Here is a 16,595-nt window from a genome sequence, read left to right as displayed (position 1 = left end):
TTTGAAAAAAGAGAAAAAAGTACAATAGTGACAATTATTTTCAAAAAATCACAATAAACTAATTGATAAAAACACAAACATTAGAATCTATCTACATAAAAGAGTATTAGCTTACATTCTAGTGACTAAGGAAATATTAAATTACATCAGTTTTTTGTTTAAAAGTTTATAATATTTTAATATTTATACAATTATTGTTATTCAAAATTTTACACATTTTTATATGGTTTAAAATTCTATGAGTTTTTAAATCACTATTAAATAATAATTGTTTTTATTTTCTCTAATTTACACTTTAAAAATGGCAACTTTATAAATTAAAAAACACATTGACAAAGACAATAAGGACATTAGAATCCTTTTTTTGCTCTTATATTTAATTCGTTGAGGGCGAACGGCGGCGGCAGAAAGTGGCAGTTTTGATTTTAAAATTAATTATACAAATTTTGTTTACAATTCCGTTGTGGTTTCTACTTCTGATCTATCTAAATCGTTAAGATATGAAAATCCCATTTGACCATAGTCACGTTTGCCAAACGAAACATTTTCATTGGTCGCACTTATATGACTTAAGTCTCCATTCGATCTGGAAATAGAACAGAAAAAAAATGACATTAGACAAAAACCTAAATTGAAAAAAAAAAATAATAAAGCCTTAAGAAAGAAGTCTACACAAAAAAAACACCCTTTGGACTTTTCTGACATTTCATTATTTCATTTTAAAGTTATCTGTTTATCCCTTTTCAATCGTCAAGTGAGAAAGAGATACAACGATAAGAACTAGAGATAATTTTGTAGAACTCGTGTCACTTTGACAAGTTCACTATACTTCAACTTGACTCGAAAAAAACGGAGATAAACTTAAGGGTAAGTACAGATTTTTCGTCTGGAATTTTCATGCACTTTTAAATCTGTTATTTGAGTTTTAAATTAATCAAATGTTACAGCTTAGAGTTGTTTCGTCAAGCGCTGGTAGATAAAATTTGTGCAGAAATATTTTTCTAGAATTGGCGAATTAATATAAAACTCTGTACATAATAGGTGGTTACATTTGAAGGGCCGATGTTGAGTGTGAACAAAGCCTAAACGTCAATTTTATGTTCCTCTGTCAAGAGATTTCTTTGGAATCAAAAGTGAAGAGTATTTATTTGTAATGAATTCTTTATTTCACGGTTTTAAGTTAGCTTAACTCAGCTGTCATTGAAATGTCAAAATATTAGTTGAATGTTTGACATTTACGAAAATGGTTTAAATCGAGTTTTTAAACAACGGCTTATTTATGAGTAAATTAAAGAATCTAACGAATTTGTTACGATTGGATTTCGTGTGATTTTTTGACAATCTGTCAAAATTAACACTTGATTCCGTAATTTTTGTTTGATTTTGTTTTTTTTTTAAGGAATTTTCCAATAAACTTACCTTTGAAACAGAGGATTCGCTATTGGTATTTCGCCATAACCACCCCTATGGTTATTGTTCCTCCCCAGGGTATTGGTCATCAATTCACCGCCTTGATTTTGATTATCATTTGGCGTATTCTGTCCACTTCCAAAGGTATTCCCCCGCCTCCCCAACGTGCTATAAGCATTATTTGGCATATTAGCCAAATTGTTTCTGCTTATCGTATCTAATTTATAGCCACCATTTTGATAGTGGTTTGTGTTTTGTTTTATCCTTCCCAGCGTTAATGTTCCAGGAAGGGTGCCATTCGATGCCAAAGGATTTGCATTGTTCCTGTTCATTTCCAGGGTTCGGTTAAATGTGTTCTGCCGGTTGTTCATGTTGTTATTAACATTGTTATTGTTGTTGTTATTTCGTCTTAAAGTTGCCGTAGTAGCAGTTGTTGCTTCCGAATGAGATGGACTTGATTGGCCATTTTCTTTGTGGGTTATGTAGCTCACGCTGTCCAAGCTGAAAGCATGGTTTTTGGCACTGAAGTCAAGCTGAAGATCATCATCACCATCTGGCGGGACTGCCATTGCCAGGACTTGGGTCTCATATTCCTTGAGATTTGTGACTGCTTCGCCATTTTGTGCACCGACTATTACAGGATCATAACGGGTGGGGCTTGATGGGGCTGAATATTGACGCATGCGTTGTTTAAAGTTTTTGTATCTGCAAGAATTTGACATTTTGAATCTCCCTTAAAAAAAATCTTTCTCTTAAAACTTACTTTGACCAAGAAATACAAATGTAAATAATTCCAATTGTTCCAAGGATAAGAATTATCAGCGACACTGCAATAAGAGTATACGGAAACACCTCATCGTTGATCGCTATGGCAGCTTTGATCTGCTAAGAAAGAAAAAAGTGTCACTTACACGTGTCAATGGAATACATCAAAAACATCCACAACAAACCTTATGAACTTGATGCCTTGCTTCAATTGGCCCGAATATACCCTGAGCAGTGGCTCTGGCAATTCCCGAAGCTGCAAAATTTATCTCTGCCTGTGCTGTCGGCTCCAGTAGACTCTCACTCACAACGCTGTCGTTGCGTCTGAGGATCATTTCGGTCTCTGGATCGATAATGTAAAACCAGACATCCGTCGCCGAAGGATTCTCCATTATGCTGCCATTCTCATTGAGGAACTTTCGATTGCTGAACCTCTCGATACCGCCAATCATTCCGTTTGTCTTTTCTTCGAGTAGTTCCTCCAATTGTGTATAATGATTGCGGATCTCATTCGGCGTCGAATCGGAGAATACCAGCGTCATGCGATTCAAATCTGTGATTTGATTGACAACGATTCGTGCTCTTGTCCGGTGCGATCCATCCTCCTGTCCATCATTGTCACGCGCTTCCACAAAGAAACGCAATGGAAAAGTGACATCGCCGCGCAACAACTTGGCTGTTTTCAGGATTCCAGTTGTTTCACTCATTATGAAGTAGCTTGTAGGCTGCAAATAAAAAAAAAACACGTTAGCAATGAAAAACTCCTTCAATTCCAAAATAAAAACTTACCAATTGTGCCTCGCTGATGGTGTTGTCCTCTTCGTCGAAGATCTTGTACCTGATCATTCCATATTTCCCAGAATCTCGATCGGTGGCGTGAACCTGCAGCACTGGCGTGTCTATATCCACATCTGGCCCAACCACCCCATAGAATGTGTCGGGCTTTCCTTGAATGCGATTGAACGTGAACTCCGGAGCATTATCGTTCTCATCCTGAACGATGATCTTCACTGACGTCAAGCTCTTCTGGGGATTTATAAAGTACTTGTGTGACACCAACTTCAATTGCAGACCATGTGACGTTTGATTCTCGTAGTCCAATCGCTTCTGCAGAACGATTCCACACCCGTGATCCTCAATAGTCACTCTAAACAGTCCGCGTTCATTCCCATCAACGATTTCACACTTGAAGCTCGGATTCGTTTTGGCGGACTTCTTTGAATTTATGACCTGGATCAGTTTAATTGTTGCGTTGATGCCGGTTGTCTCCGGAACTCCCGTTGTGTAACTGTCATCGCTGAATGCCAGTCCTAGACTTTCTGGACTCATGATCACTCCACTATCCACTTTTCCATCTGCAATCGGGTCATCAACTGAGGGATCGGTAAGCAGATGCCTCACAAACACCGGCAAAGTGGCGACGGAGCTCAACTGGGGCTCACCCATGTCATAGGCCCTGATGTCCACCTGGTACTCAGTATCCTCTTCCTTCCTCAGTTCGTCACGAATCCTAACAGTTCCAGTGTCCGGATCGACTTGGAAGTATTTTAGCGCCTTGCCACGTCCGACCATTTCATAGCGAACCACATTGCCAGGAGAGGAACCGTCACCATCAATCGCCGCCATTGTGTCAATTATCGTGCCAATTGGTTGGTCGTCATTGACTGTCTTCGGCTCGGGAACCGAAACGAAAACTGGTGGAATGTCATTGCGATCATCCACATCGATGATAATCTTAATCGTGTCACCAGGCCCATCTCCGTCATTCTCCAAAGTGCCCACGATAAGTTCGTGCTGCCTCTCCTTTTCATAATCCAATCCTTTTGTTGTCTTAATCTGTCCCGTCTTGGGATCAACCTTAAACAGCTCTGTGGCACCTTTCCTTAGGGTGTACGTGATTTCCTGCACAGTGTCGGGATCGATAGCTTGCACCGTCGCAATCAAAAGATCTGGAACATTTTCCGGCACTCGAACATCAACTCGCGAATCGGTGAACTTCGGCACCTCATCGGGGATGTCACGCACCAGAACCGTGACACTAGCAGTTCCCAGCCTAGCATCAGGCGCCCCATCCATTGCTGTCACCACAAACTTATACTCCGTTTGTCTCTCATAGTCCAACTTGTTCTTCGTTCGAATCTCACCTGTCGCCGGATCAATCGTGAACGGGATGTCAGTCGGAATGGAATAGGTTATCTCAGCGTTAATGCCTTCATCGGCATCCGTGGCGTGTACAATGCCCACAAAAGCGCCAGCCTTACCCTCTTCAACATTGAACACATACGGCAGCGTCGACTCATCGAATTCTGGATTTTTGTCATTGATGTCTGTCACTTTGACATTCACCGTCGCCGTACTCGAAAGCCCACCATTATCCTCAGCTTTAATTATTAATTGATATCGCGTCAGACTTTCACGATCCAATTTTCGTATGACCACGATCACTCCATTCTCCTGGCCAATCGAAAACTGTCGCAAATCATTGCCCGATGAGATGGAATATGTGACAGGATCGCTTTCGGGATCCTCTGCCTTAACGACGGTCACTGTTGAATTTATCTCTGCACCTTCACTCACTTGCACCTCGTACACAGGCTTTACAAATCGCGGTGGCTTCGTGTTGGGTCCCGGCATCACAGATACCTCCACAATTGCCTGTGAACTCAATCCGCCAATGTCAGCTGCCTGCACTGTTATGCTGTACTGCTCCCCGGCCATCGTCCTGCCACGAGTCTCTATCCTACCTGTCCGCTCGTCAATGGTAAATTTATTGATTCCATTGTTGGAGACATGATAAATCGAATACGTGATCACTGCATTCTCACCCTCGTCATTGTCTGTCGCCGTGACCTGTGTCACCAGGCGTTTGCCATCGCCAGCGGTAATCGATATCGGAGCGACCATTGCCAGCTTGGGCGCGTTATCGTTGACATCCTTCAGGTGTACAGTCAAACTCAATGGCGCACTGGCGGCATTCGTTTTCGGCTCGCGGGCAACAACCTGAAATTTGAATTTACCCGGATTCGGAGGATCGCGATCGAGCGCCTCTTCGTTAACGATCAATATACCATCTTTGGTCACATCGAATGATGGCGTTGTCAGTTCATAGATATACGCTGGCTTTGGGTCATCCTCACCCAGATCGGCATCGCTCGTCTGGAAGGATATCGGTTTGCCACTTGCATCCAACACCCGAGTGCCGATCATGGAATTCTCCTCTACATAGCCCTCGATGTCGGATGCAGCGATAATTGGGGGATTCGCATCGACAGGCTTTACCATAATTGTCAGCTTGGCGGTGGTGAAGCGCTTCGCTTCCGATACCTCTTCGGCCTTAACGATGATGTCATATTTCTTGGCCGTCGACGTATCGACAGCTTTTATCTGCTTCAGGACACCTGTCTGCACATCGATTTCGAAATAGTCACCATAATTGCCTGGCATTCCACTCGCGAAGGAGTACCGAATGGGGGAGCTTATCGTGTCCAGATCAACCGCTTGGATTCTCTCCGGGGACACACTGAGAACACCCTGAAGTGATCCCGCTGGAACAGATGCCGAATACTCTGGGTTAATGCACGCTCCGTCCAATAGGACACATCCGCGATAGATGAACGAGGGATCTAGGTCATCTGAGTCGGCTATGTTCACTGTGAGCGTCGTCGTCGAGGAGAGTCTCTCAGTTACGTTACGAGCTCGATCCTGGAAAGAAGAAAAAGAAAAATTGATAAATACTCGTATTATTTGAAGTCGCAGTGGTTGGAGATAAAAGTTTAAAAAAATTGATTGCCGATAACGATCTACATCTTCGGAGGTACATGGAACAATTTTTAATCGTAACGAGTTCCTCCGGTCTTTTTCAACCTAATCTCGAATTTCGGATTTTGAGGCATCGATTTGTGCCTGTTGTGTGTGTTGTGTTGCAATTTAGTATGAAAATTATGAGATGTTTAGTCTGGCTCTGGATGTCTTGAACTAATATCCGCAAGATCTCTTTGCGGGTTTAATTCGTAAGCAATTTGGTGTCTGATTGATGGATATGGTGCTGTTTTATGGAAATCAGACAACTTGTCTGATTTTTATCAATCCCATATCGAGTTTTTAAGTTCGATTAAACTCTTTGATTGAAAGTAGAGCTCATAGGTTTGTACGTGGTGTGGATGAAAATGGCCATCTAAACCTACTTATAGTAAGCTTGGTATTGATAGACTATAGCTATGGCTGTGTTTGGGAATGGAAGCTTGAACAATTTGTTGCTGCGGCTGGTGCTGCAGACATAGAGTCTTTTGTAAAAGTTGATTTTCTGGATCATGCTGAGTGGCAGCAGAACACATTTGGTAAGGTAACAATTTTATTTGATTTGCCTGTGATAAGTAACAAGAAGTACCTACCTAAGTATAACTCTATAACGAGTCTTTATAAGCTTCTCAATGGTTTTATGCTTAGGTAGGTTTTTATATTGGCCTTAAGTGTGGATTGCGAATGGCATTCAAACAGAGTAAACATTTTGACTATTGACAGGAGTTATTCGTTATCGATTATAAACAACAACTGCTGATTTGTACACATTTTGAGTTTATAAAGAAATATTTTTTAATGCAGTTGTTCAGTGAGATCTTTAAACGTGCAAATTATATCTAGAGAGGCTAGTTATTAGTCGACTAGAGCTTGTTTCGATTTTGCTATCAACGTTAATTTGAATTAGATAAATAATTTGAATTGAATCTTTAAATCCACACCCATATAGCAGAGAAATTGCGATTAAAAGAGATGTAAGCTCGGATTAAATACTAGACATATATTATAATGCCTTCAGATTGTACACTCGCATTAGGTTGTGTTTTTGAATGTTTTGTGCCAATGTTTTGATTAAAGATTTCCTTTTTTTAAGGTGCTAAGTAAAGAGTTTTCCAAATAGAAGTTTCATTTTGAATAGCGCGCAATTTTGACAGGTGTCATCTTTTAACGTTTGACAACCACACATTACGTCATTACTAAAAATGAGCAGGTTCAGAGAAAATAATGGGCTGCAATCAACTACATTCTTTGAACGTTCATTAAAGAAAAAATAAAGTGTAATATATTTCGAATTTGGAACTATACTTCACTAACTTCTTCCTTCAGGTGATGTTGCAAAAATTACTAAAAACACTTCTCAGGCAAGCTACAAGTCCATCACGACTTGAATTTGTTATTGTAAAGATATATTAGATATTCGTTTTCCAATGACAAAACATTTTACAATCAAAGATTAAATTTAAATAAAGTTTGACGTTCAATTGAACGAACAAAAACATGATAAACTGTCAGTTTGACATAACATAAACTTGGCCTGTAAGTTAGGGAAATTTATCTTGACCAACTAACTTTCCAGTAAGCTTCACAATAAAGTTGTTTTAGTTGTAAAGTAATTTTTTGGCAGATTTCTTTTAAGTCACTTAATGCCGTCTAAATCTGCCCAATGACACATGCTTCAAAAACTTATAGAAATTATTAAAATTCAATGCAAAAATGATGAAAATTTAGTAGTCACCGTAGTCACAGTTAGCAAAACAAAAGCACTTTAAGTCGATGTAAAGCACTTTTTCGACTGACACAAACGAAACTAGTCTAGATAAATTTGAGCTTTGGGATAAGTTATAATGATGAGAAAAATCAAAACCGTGAACGTCGTTTAAGAAAAACTTTGAATATTGTTGCTGCAGATCGCACCAGTGTTGACGTAAATTCATCTTCATTGAACAGGCTACGTTAAAAAGCAGATTTGTTCAATTTGAAAATCGGAAAAGAATGATTGTTAGAAATCCTCACCATTCTTAACATGTCTCAATTTTTCTTGGCGGTTTTTGAACTGGTAAAGGCAGCTGTGTGATTGCACTTTACTTATTCAAAAATGAAGCAGTTTTGTTTGTAACGAATTTATTGTGCTACAGAAATCAGGAGATATTTATGTGGACTATGTTTATTTTCAACGTTTTGTTTGTCCCACAAGGTTTTTAAGGGTAACTTAAAAGTCAACATTGCTTTTAACAATAAATTGTATGATGGTTTTGCAAAGAACAAACTTTTCTCTTCTAGACAACATTTAAATCATGAAAATTCTCATTAGTTATGAGTCTTTATTTGACTCTATATGAAGTTTTGAACAAGCATTGAAATTTCATAGATTTGAAAAATACGTTTTGGAGTTAATTTTTAGTGCTGATTTCGAATCCGCTATTTTATTTTTCAAAATGCCCGTTTTCAACATTATTTTTATATTTGCTTAATAACGGGTTATCCATTTTGCAGTTTCAAAAGTATATACATGGACTTCGACAACTGTCAAACTAAGCTGATAAATAATTTTTTGTTCAGTTAAAAGTGTTACATTTATGCCACAGCCACATATCGTGCTTTAAGAGGAGATTGGGGTTATAATAATCGTCCAACTACGAAAGCAATTGCCAATATTGTGAAGAAATTTGAAGAGACTGGTGCCTTATTATGAGGTTCACGGCGGATTATTTTCAATTCGACTCGCGTCGTATTTCCTTATTTAAGAACTCGCGGCGAAGCGAAAATAGTTCTTCCTATATTCCAGTGATTTGACACTTTAGGTTTGACTTTTTCTTCCTATATTCCAGTGATTTGACACATTCCAGTGGTTTGACAGCTCTCCACAAATTTTGTTTTGATTGACATTTGCGTTGATTTATTTAATAAACAATATTAAAACTAAAAAATGGAATAAATTATGGTGGATATTTATTCTGGAAGGGAGGAATTTAAGGAATCCCAGCAATCCTCAAGATTACGGGTGTCCAGGAGACTACAAAGAAGCAAATCTTCTCCTCTGGATCTCCCTTCAACTAAGTAAGTATTAGTTTAAATCAAATGAATCAATTAATCTTCACACTTTGTCTTAATAGATTTATCAAGCTATTTCGACTTTCGAAGGAAGCTTTTGTTTTCATTTTGCAAGAGATCAGTGAGGAATTTAAGGATCAGGACAGCAACGGCATTCCTTAAATTTTAAAGATTGCCACTACTCTGAGATTTCTTGCTGAGGGATCGTACCAAAAAGGAGTTGGACAAGACGTACTCCTTGGAATGGTACAACCAACAGTCCAAATTGTTTTGTCTGAAACTCTTAAGATTCTTGAGAGAAAGTTGTGACCTAAAATGATAAATTTTAAAAGCTGGAAGCAAAAACAGCATTCTATGAAAATAGTGGTTTTCCTGGGATTATAATGTGCGTTGATGGAACGCATGTAAGCAATATACGTCCTACCGCAAATAAACACCATTTTTACAACAGAAAAGGATATCATAACTTAAATGTAATGGTGGTGTGTATATTAGTGTAAAATAAGGTCATTTATAAATTATATAAATTATTTTACAGGCCTGTGACCACAAAATGAGGATAACTTGCGTTAATCCCAGTTACTGGAGAAGTTCTCATGACTCTGTTGTGTAGTCAATGAGTAGAGAGAGAGCTTTTATGGAAGAACAATTTAGACATGGGGATAGCAGCAAGATTCTCGGTAACAAATGAACTGAAACTCAATATTCTCAAACGTACAATTTTTGTTTGATTTAGGTGAAGCTGGTTATGCCTTAGAGCCATGGATGATGACAATGAACGGGGCAGCTGCAAATGGAAGTCTTGAAGCAAATTTCAACACAGTTCATTCCAAGTGTCAAAACAAAATTGAACGATGTTTTGGCCTGCTGAAGGAAAGGTTTAGATGCCTTTTGCAACCTAGACAGTTGCATTACCGTTCTCAAAACGAAGAAGGCGAAAGCGAAAGCAATAATTGAAAAATGGCAAACTCGCTAGCAAAACGATTCGCCGCGAACCTCATAATCAGGCTCCTGGTTTGGTTACAGATATTGTAAGGCCTGTGCAGTAAGTGAAACTCTTGTTAAAGTCCCGAATGTATAGGTTCCTCGTCGTTCTCAGGAATTAGGCCTGTCTTACAGCACATTATGGCGTATTTTTACTAATGGGTCGCATTTGTCAAATTGAAAATTTTAACATTTCTCGACGTTTCAAGTTCCCTAGAGTCGAAATAAAAGATTTTTAGAAAGGTGTCTGTGCGTGCGTGAGTACGTACGTTCGTACGTCCGTACATTCGCGACGTTTTTTTCGTTTTTTTTCGTCATCCATAGCTTAAGAACCAGAAGATATATCGATTACAAATAGATTAAGTTATACAGATAATAAGGCAGAAAGATGCAGAAAAGGCTCTCAAGAAAATTGCGTGGGTGATTTTTTTACCATAGCAGTTTGAAAAAAGGTGAACATTTCGGTTAACCCTAAATATCTTTCGAACCAAAAACGCTAGTGACTTGAATTAAATTTTATATAATATATTGTAACGTGATATTAAAGAAGTATATTTTTTGAAAAAATCCGTTTAACGTTTTTTTTTATAAATCAAAAAAACTGAAAAAAAAATTGTCACCTCCAAAATTTTACAACTTAAATATGATTTCATCTCCAAAACAATTTTGTGCAACGAAGAATAATGTTTTTGCCGTCTGGCAAATTTTTTTAAAAATCATTCATCATTTTTAGAAAAATCGAATTGACAGTTTTTTTTACAAAAAATTAAAAACCGAAAAAAAATTTATAAAAGTTGGTAAAAATTGATTTTCGACTCAAATATCTTTTCAAAAATTGTAGATATTGGATTTAAACTACTTTTATCTTTCAAAAAATATTGTTGTTAATATTCAGTAAAATTTTGAATAAAATCAAATTGACAGTTTTTGTAAAAAAATTAAAAACCTAAAAAAAATTTAACAAAAGTTGGTAAAAATTGATTTTCGACTCAAATATCTTTTCATATATTTGAAATATTGGCTTCAAACTCATTTTATCTTATAAGAAATATTGTTTTCAACATTCGATAAAATTTTGAAAAAAATCGAATTGACAGTTTCTTTGCAAAACTCTAAAAAAAACAATACTAAAACTTGGTAAAAATTTACTGTCGACTCAAATAGCTTTTCAAAAATTAAAAATATTGCCTTCAAATTTGTTTAATTTCACAGAAAATATTGTTTTTGATATTCAGTAGTTTTTATCATAAAAATCCAACAGTTCGTTTTTTCATAAGAAAATTAAATCTACAAGAAATATTACGCAAATTTGGTAAAAATTGATTTTTATTTCTTGATATCTCTCAAATTAATTTCATTCATCCAATTTGTAAAAATTTAAGAAATGCTACCAAAATTGGCAAACATTTTTTTTTCGAATATTAATAATCTATTTCACAAAACTAGATTTTCAAACTAAACTATTTCTTTATATGAAAAATATTGTTGGTAATTTTTAAATTTTGTAAGAATAATTCAACTAACAACTTTTTTAACCCAACCCTACAAAACTTTTAAGCAAGCCAAGACGGGATGGGAAGTTATCAGTGTGGGTCGCATCTCAGCCTATTTTTTTAATAACGGATTATCCACTTTGCAGTTTTTATAATAATCATCCAATTACGCAAGCAATTGGCAACATTGGTAAGAAATTTGAAGAGACAGGATTGGTTACAGATATTGTAAAGCCTTTCATCATTATTTCTTTAGTAAGTGAAACTGTTAGCGAAGACCCGAATGATCTGACAACTCGAGCGAAATCAAACTTATTTTATCGTATGCAAAATATTGTTTCTAACTTTTTGTTAATTTTTTTACAAAAATTCAACTCACAACTTTTATTTTACAAACCTTGAAAACTTACAAAATACAAATAAGAAATGGTTTTCGACTTAATTATTAGAAGAACAACGAAAGATATTAACAATTCACTAGACTGTCAGGAATAGGAAGTTATCAGTGTGGGTCGCATCCCAGTCTCTTTTTTAATATCAAATAATGAAACCTTATATTGGAAAACCCTGATAATGTACAACGTCTATATTAAAAGACCAAAGCATCCATTGGCTATGCCACAATATAACCTAAAATGAGTTTCAAAACCATATGTCTTCTGTTTCGTATTTCGTGTATCATTTTTCATGCTTAAAATCCCCCAAAACAAAATGTAATAATAAGACACTACCCAACATAACGCAACGTTCCAAAAACACCATCAGCTTGGATTGCATACAAAAGAGTAACGTCTATACATTTCCTTAAATTACAATTACAATTCATATATCCCCAAAATGGTTTTGTTTACTTCTTTTTCAATTTTATTATTTTTGTTTCTCAATGAAGTTAATAAACAAAAAACACACCAAATGAAAATCCTCTCAATATGTATAAACTTACTGCACTGCGCAACCATCATCATCATCATCATCGCAATCGCCTTTAACAATAGATTGTGAGGTAGTGGTACCTACTGTTGTGCTAAAAAGAATTGCTTCTTTGACGGGTTAAGCAAACGAAAAAAGAAAAGATACTTCCATTGGTACATTATTTTGAATCTCACTTATAGCTAAGGCTTTACAAAAGGAAGCTTAGCTTGGATCTTGAAGAATTATTATGAACCAAACCATAAGTGTACTTACACTGGATGTTGTATTCGCCCGTCCAAGTCCAATTGTCTGCCATATATGGCAAACGGTCAAAACCAAAAGAAAGACATTATAATTTATGTTTGATCATTATAAATTTGCAATTATAAGTGGTGACATTTGAACGGTGTTGTCAACTTAATACAATTGTACTAACATTTTTGTTTTCTTACTTAGACGCAGCTTGAATTTTGGTTATTTCCTGATTTTTGTTCTTATAGAAAGAAACATCGGAGACATAAAAGCTTTAAGGTTATGTTTTAGTCATATTTTAAACATAAGTCACAAAAATTGTATATCCGAAAAATTTCAATTGGTCGAGTAATCCAAGACTTCCTGCAGTGTCACGGCACAGTTGCATTCATCATTCTATCTTGTCAGGCTTCGAAAAAAGCAATGTGAAAACTGGAGAGGTATTTGCGTTTTGCCTGAATTCGTCAATATGAAGTGAAAATAAACTCATCCCCATATCAAGAAAATTGGAGTCAGGCAGGGGTGAATACTGTCCCCAATTTGTTTCTTATTGCTGATCAGTTATGTGTTGAGGGCAGCCTTAACAATACACGGAGGGATAACATAGACTCTGACAACGTTCCAAAGACGTCTTAATTACGAAGACGATGCATAATTTCAACACCGGCGGAGAGATAAAAGCAGATATTAATGGCTGAAAATTAAGGGAAAAATTAAGGTGCTCAGCCTCGGAATCTCCCAATTATCTCTGTGGAAAAAATTGCAAAGCAACCAGTAGAAAAAGTAGAGAATTGTCAGTATCTTCGAAGTATGGTCTCTAGCGAACTCGAAACCGAACAAGATGTCGTTAGCCGTTTCAGAAAATCTAAGACAGCGTTCGGAGTGCTGTCTAATGTTTGGAGGAACAGCTCTCTCAACTTGAAGACAAAGCTACAGTAAAAAAAACTAGGAAACTGCAGACCTTCATTAATAGGTGTCTACGAAACATCTTAAGGGTTTTCTGATACAAAGGTCCAAGTGGCAGTGTATAGGAGACACGCTTCGAAGTAAAGTTGAATCCACTCACTCAAGAACGGAGAAGAGCCAGTAAACCGAGAAGCACGTGAAGAAGAACATTCAAGGACGAGTAGTCGTGGAGCAGAGCTTGAGGGAGCTTTAACACATTGATGGAAAATACACATGATGGTGCGTTGGAGTAGTTAAGTAAATATGTTCCGCTAGGAACCTTAGTAGGTAATAAAGTATCATTTTATGCCGTCAGGCGATTTTTTGAGAGGATTGCCCCCTTAATAGAATAAAAATAAAAATAAAGTTTTTCTAAAATACGACTTATTCGTCCAATGAAGTTGAAAATCTGACTCCAGGGAAAAGATTAATTCACTCTAAATAGAAATAAACCTTCAATATTATGTCAAATCCTAAAAGACATGACTTGATCACTAAAAAAACTTTTAAGTGGTACAAGCTGAATTTAAAACCTTGCTAAAGTTAAGTTTCTTACCGTTTTTAATTAATCGAAGTGCTTTATTATGTACTAACTACTATTGACTATTATTGAAAAGTGGCAACATTTATAACCGTATCAATAAATGTTCATCAACTTTTACCTATGAAGACCATAATGTCTATGCAGTCCAGTCAAGTGCTGCGATTGTGCTTTCAGCCTTTCAGCGTGTACAAGATATTCAATTAGGATATACAAAAAGATTCATTATAATATTATTGTTGAAAACGCAATCAAATTGTCATCGGGGACAACTTGCGGACACACACCTAATTTCACATTATTTGCAACCTTAAAAGCATCTTTCTTAATTTATCTCTCATGATTATTCATATATGTATGTATCTAGATACATTTTGTATCTTTACGTATACACAAATAGAAAAAGTATATTTTAACAAACAAATTACAAAACGAACATATCCATAATCCAAAATGAAATGTTTGATGTTTGACATTAACAAATTATTTAGCTATTTTGCATGTTTAAAACGTTCGTTGTTCGTGTCGATGTCAGGCGAACGCGTTTTTCAAGATTTTTTGTTTTTAACTCTTGTTTTTTCTTCGTTGTCTTCGATTTGAAAAGTGCGTTTAAGGAAATCGAAGTCTGACTGCGCCAGCACGGTGGGTGATGACGCCGCGACGCAAAGCGTTGCAGAAAAGGGGGAGGGTATAATATAATATTGTAATTGGCAAACAGATGTCTTAAGGTGAGAAAGTAAAATGGTTTCCTGTGGTGCTAAGACACGCAACTTACCATAGATAAATACCTAATGAAATTTTCCACAAACAATGTTTAAGTAATAGGAAATAATTGCACGTCTAAAGAACCTATTTAGTGTTGCAATAAAATTTAAAGCCTTTAGGGAACATAAATGCTCATGGATATGAATTTAAGATTGGATGTAATTAATTATGTGAAAGCTTAATAGACTTTAACGTGAGCCAGAAGTATTTTAACGTCTTTTTATAGAATTTCATTGAAATCGAAAATAATGTGATTTTATACGTAAACCTTAACTGCAGGGATACTATAATACCCGATAAAATGCATGCATGGTTTTAATTAACTGCCATTTATGCAACGAAGTGTCGTGAACACCTTTAAATTTTAAATTGACTGCTGACACTTAAGGATAAAAATGGAGCTCAACACGAAAGTAAACAAATATTATTGACAAATGTTTCAAAAACAACGAATTTTTTTCTGTCAAAGTCAGAAAGGCTTAGTGTTTTTGAAATTGTTATCATACATTCTTATTTATAGTTCAGTTTTGGACGATAAAGTTAAAAACAAACTGTCATTTTCTCAGTATCAAAACTTTCGGTTATTTCAATTTTGACCAAATTTGGTTTCGTTTTATTTTATTTAGTAAAGTCTTCATTTGGGTTTGAATTCTCAAAACATTATACAAAGTTCATAGAAACTGACCTTTCGAACTAAAAAATCAACTAATTAAATGCTATTTTCGCATGGGATATGTTTGCCCAAAAGTTAGGTTTCACAACCGATAGTGGCCATATAGATAGGTATTGGGTGATTCACTTGAGCCCCTCTCTTTTCCTAATCGAACTATAAGTTCCTATGCATAAAGGATTGCAATTTGATGTTTCATACAATACACTTAAAGAAAATAACAATGAGGAACACATTTTAAGAGGAAACAATTTAAAATGATGATTAGATTTTAATTGGGGATTTTGCTTTTCATATGTGGGGGATTTTTAAAAAAGTTTTAATAATTCTATTTGAAAACTTGGCAGCTAGTCAAAACACAGCAAAAAGGAAAGTAATTATGTCAGCAATGTTGTACATATTTTGAATCCTCTTTTGTGGGATTTTCAAAAAAAGTGATATTTTTAACAAGATCAAAAAAATGGTTTCTAATAGTAACGATTGGGGCAAAATGTAAGTTCAAACAGTTCAAAATTTAAGTATTCTTTTCAAGATCTTCAACTAGAAGATGTAGTGTTAGGGAGTTGTTCAAGAAGGATCAATTATTTCTCAGTTGATTTAAATGGGTGTTGTTTATTATGCCAGTAGAATTTTCAAAGAACAATAAAACTTGTACTTTTTAAAATGTGTATAGTTCTTCTACACTTAAGGCTCAATTTTTTAATAATGTTATAGTTTTGTCATTACTCATGAGGGTGGTAAGAAATTTATTCCTCGGAAATCAAATAATTGGGCTTGATTTTTATAGAAATGGTTGATAATGACAGTTTTTTTGCGATTTACCATCTTATTCCTTTATAAAGTAAAGTATTGCTAGAAACTTTATTAAAAAAAATAAGAGGCTGGGATGCAACCCACACTGATAACTTCCCATCCCGCCTGTCAATTTGTCTTGCTTAAAAGTTTGTAGGTTTTCGTGTTGGGTTAAAAAAGTTGTCAGTTGAATTATTGTTAAAAATCTCAAAATTAT

The 16,595-nt window shown here is 35.9% G+C and overlaps 1 protein-coding gene across 2 annotated transcripts in view; it reads right to left on the bottom strand.

Moving 5' to 3' along the window:
* Positions 1 to 203: 203 nt before the first annotated feature.
* LOC129953770 (cadherin-99C) overlaps positions 204 to 16,595 on the bottom strand; it is a 284,004-nt gene continuing 267,612 nt past the window's right edge. Inside the window, exons 8-12 of one of the 2 annotated variants that reach the window (XM_056067225.1) lie at positions 2,965 to 5,877; positions 2,361 to 2,900; positions 2,174 to 2,295; positions 1,420 to 2,115; positions 204 to 586 (exon numbers count right to left, since the gene is read on the bottom strand). In XM_056067225.1, the coding sequence (XP_055923200.1) occupies positions 451 to 586; positions 1,420 to 2,115; positions 2,174 to 2,295; positions 2,361 to 2,900; positions 2,965 to 5,877 (4,407 nt within the window). In that variant the 3' untranslated portion in view covers positions 204 to 450. The remainder of the gene's footprint in view (positions 587 to 1,419; positions 2,116 to 2,173; positions 2,296 to 2,360; positions 2,901 to 2,964; positions 5,878 to 16,595) is intronic. The other variant, XM_056067226.1, reaches the window with a different exon arrangement.

This window comes from Eupeodes corollae, chromosome 1 (genome assembly GCF_945859685.1).
Source record: "Eupeodes corollae chromosome 1, idEupCoro1.1, whole genome shotgun sequence".
NCBI classification, from domain to species: domain Eukaryota; kingdom Metazoa; phylum Arthropoda; class Insecta; order Diptera; family Syrphidae; genus Eupeodes; species Eupeodes corollae.
The sequence above is the reverse complement of the archived record's forward strand: the minus strand, read 5'-3'. Positions and strand labels throughout refer to the sequence as shown.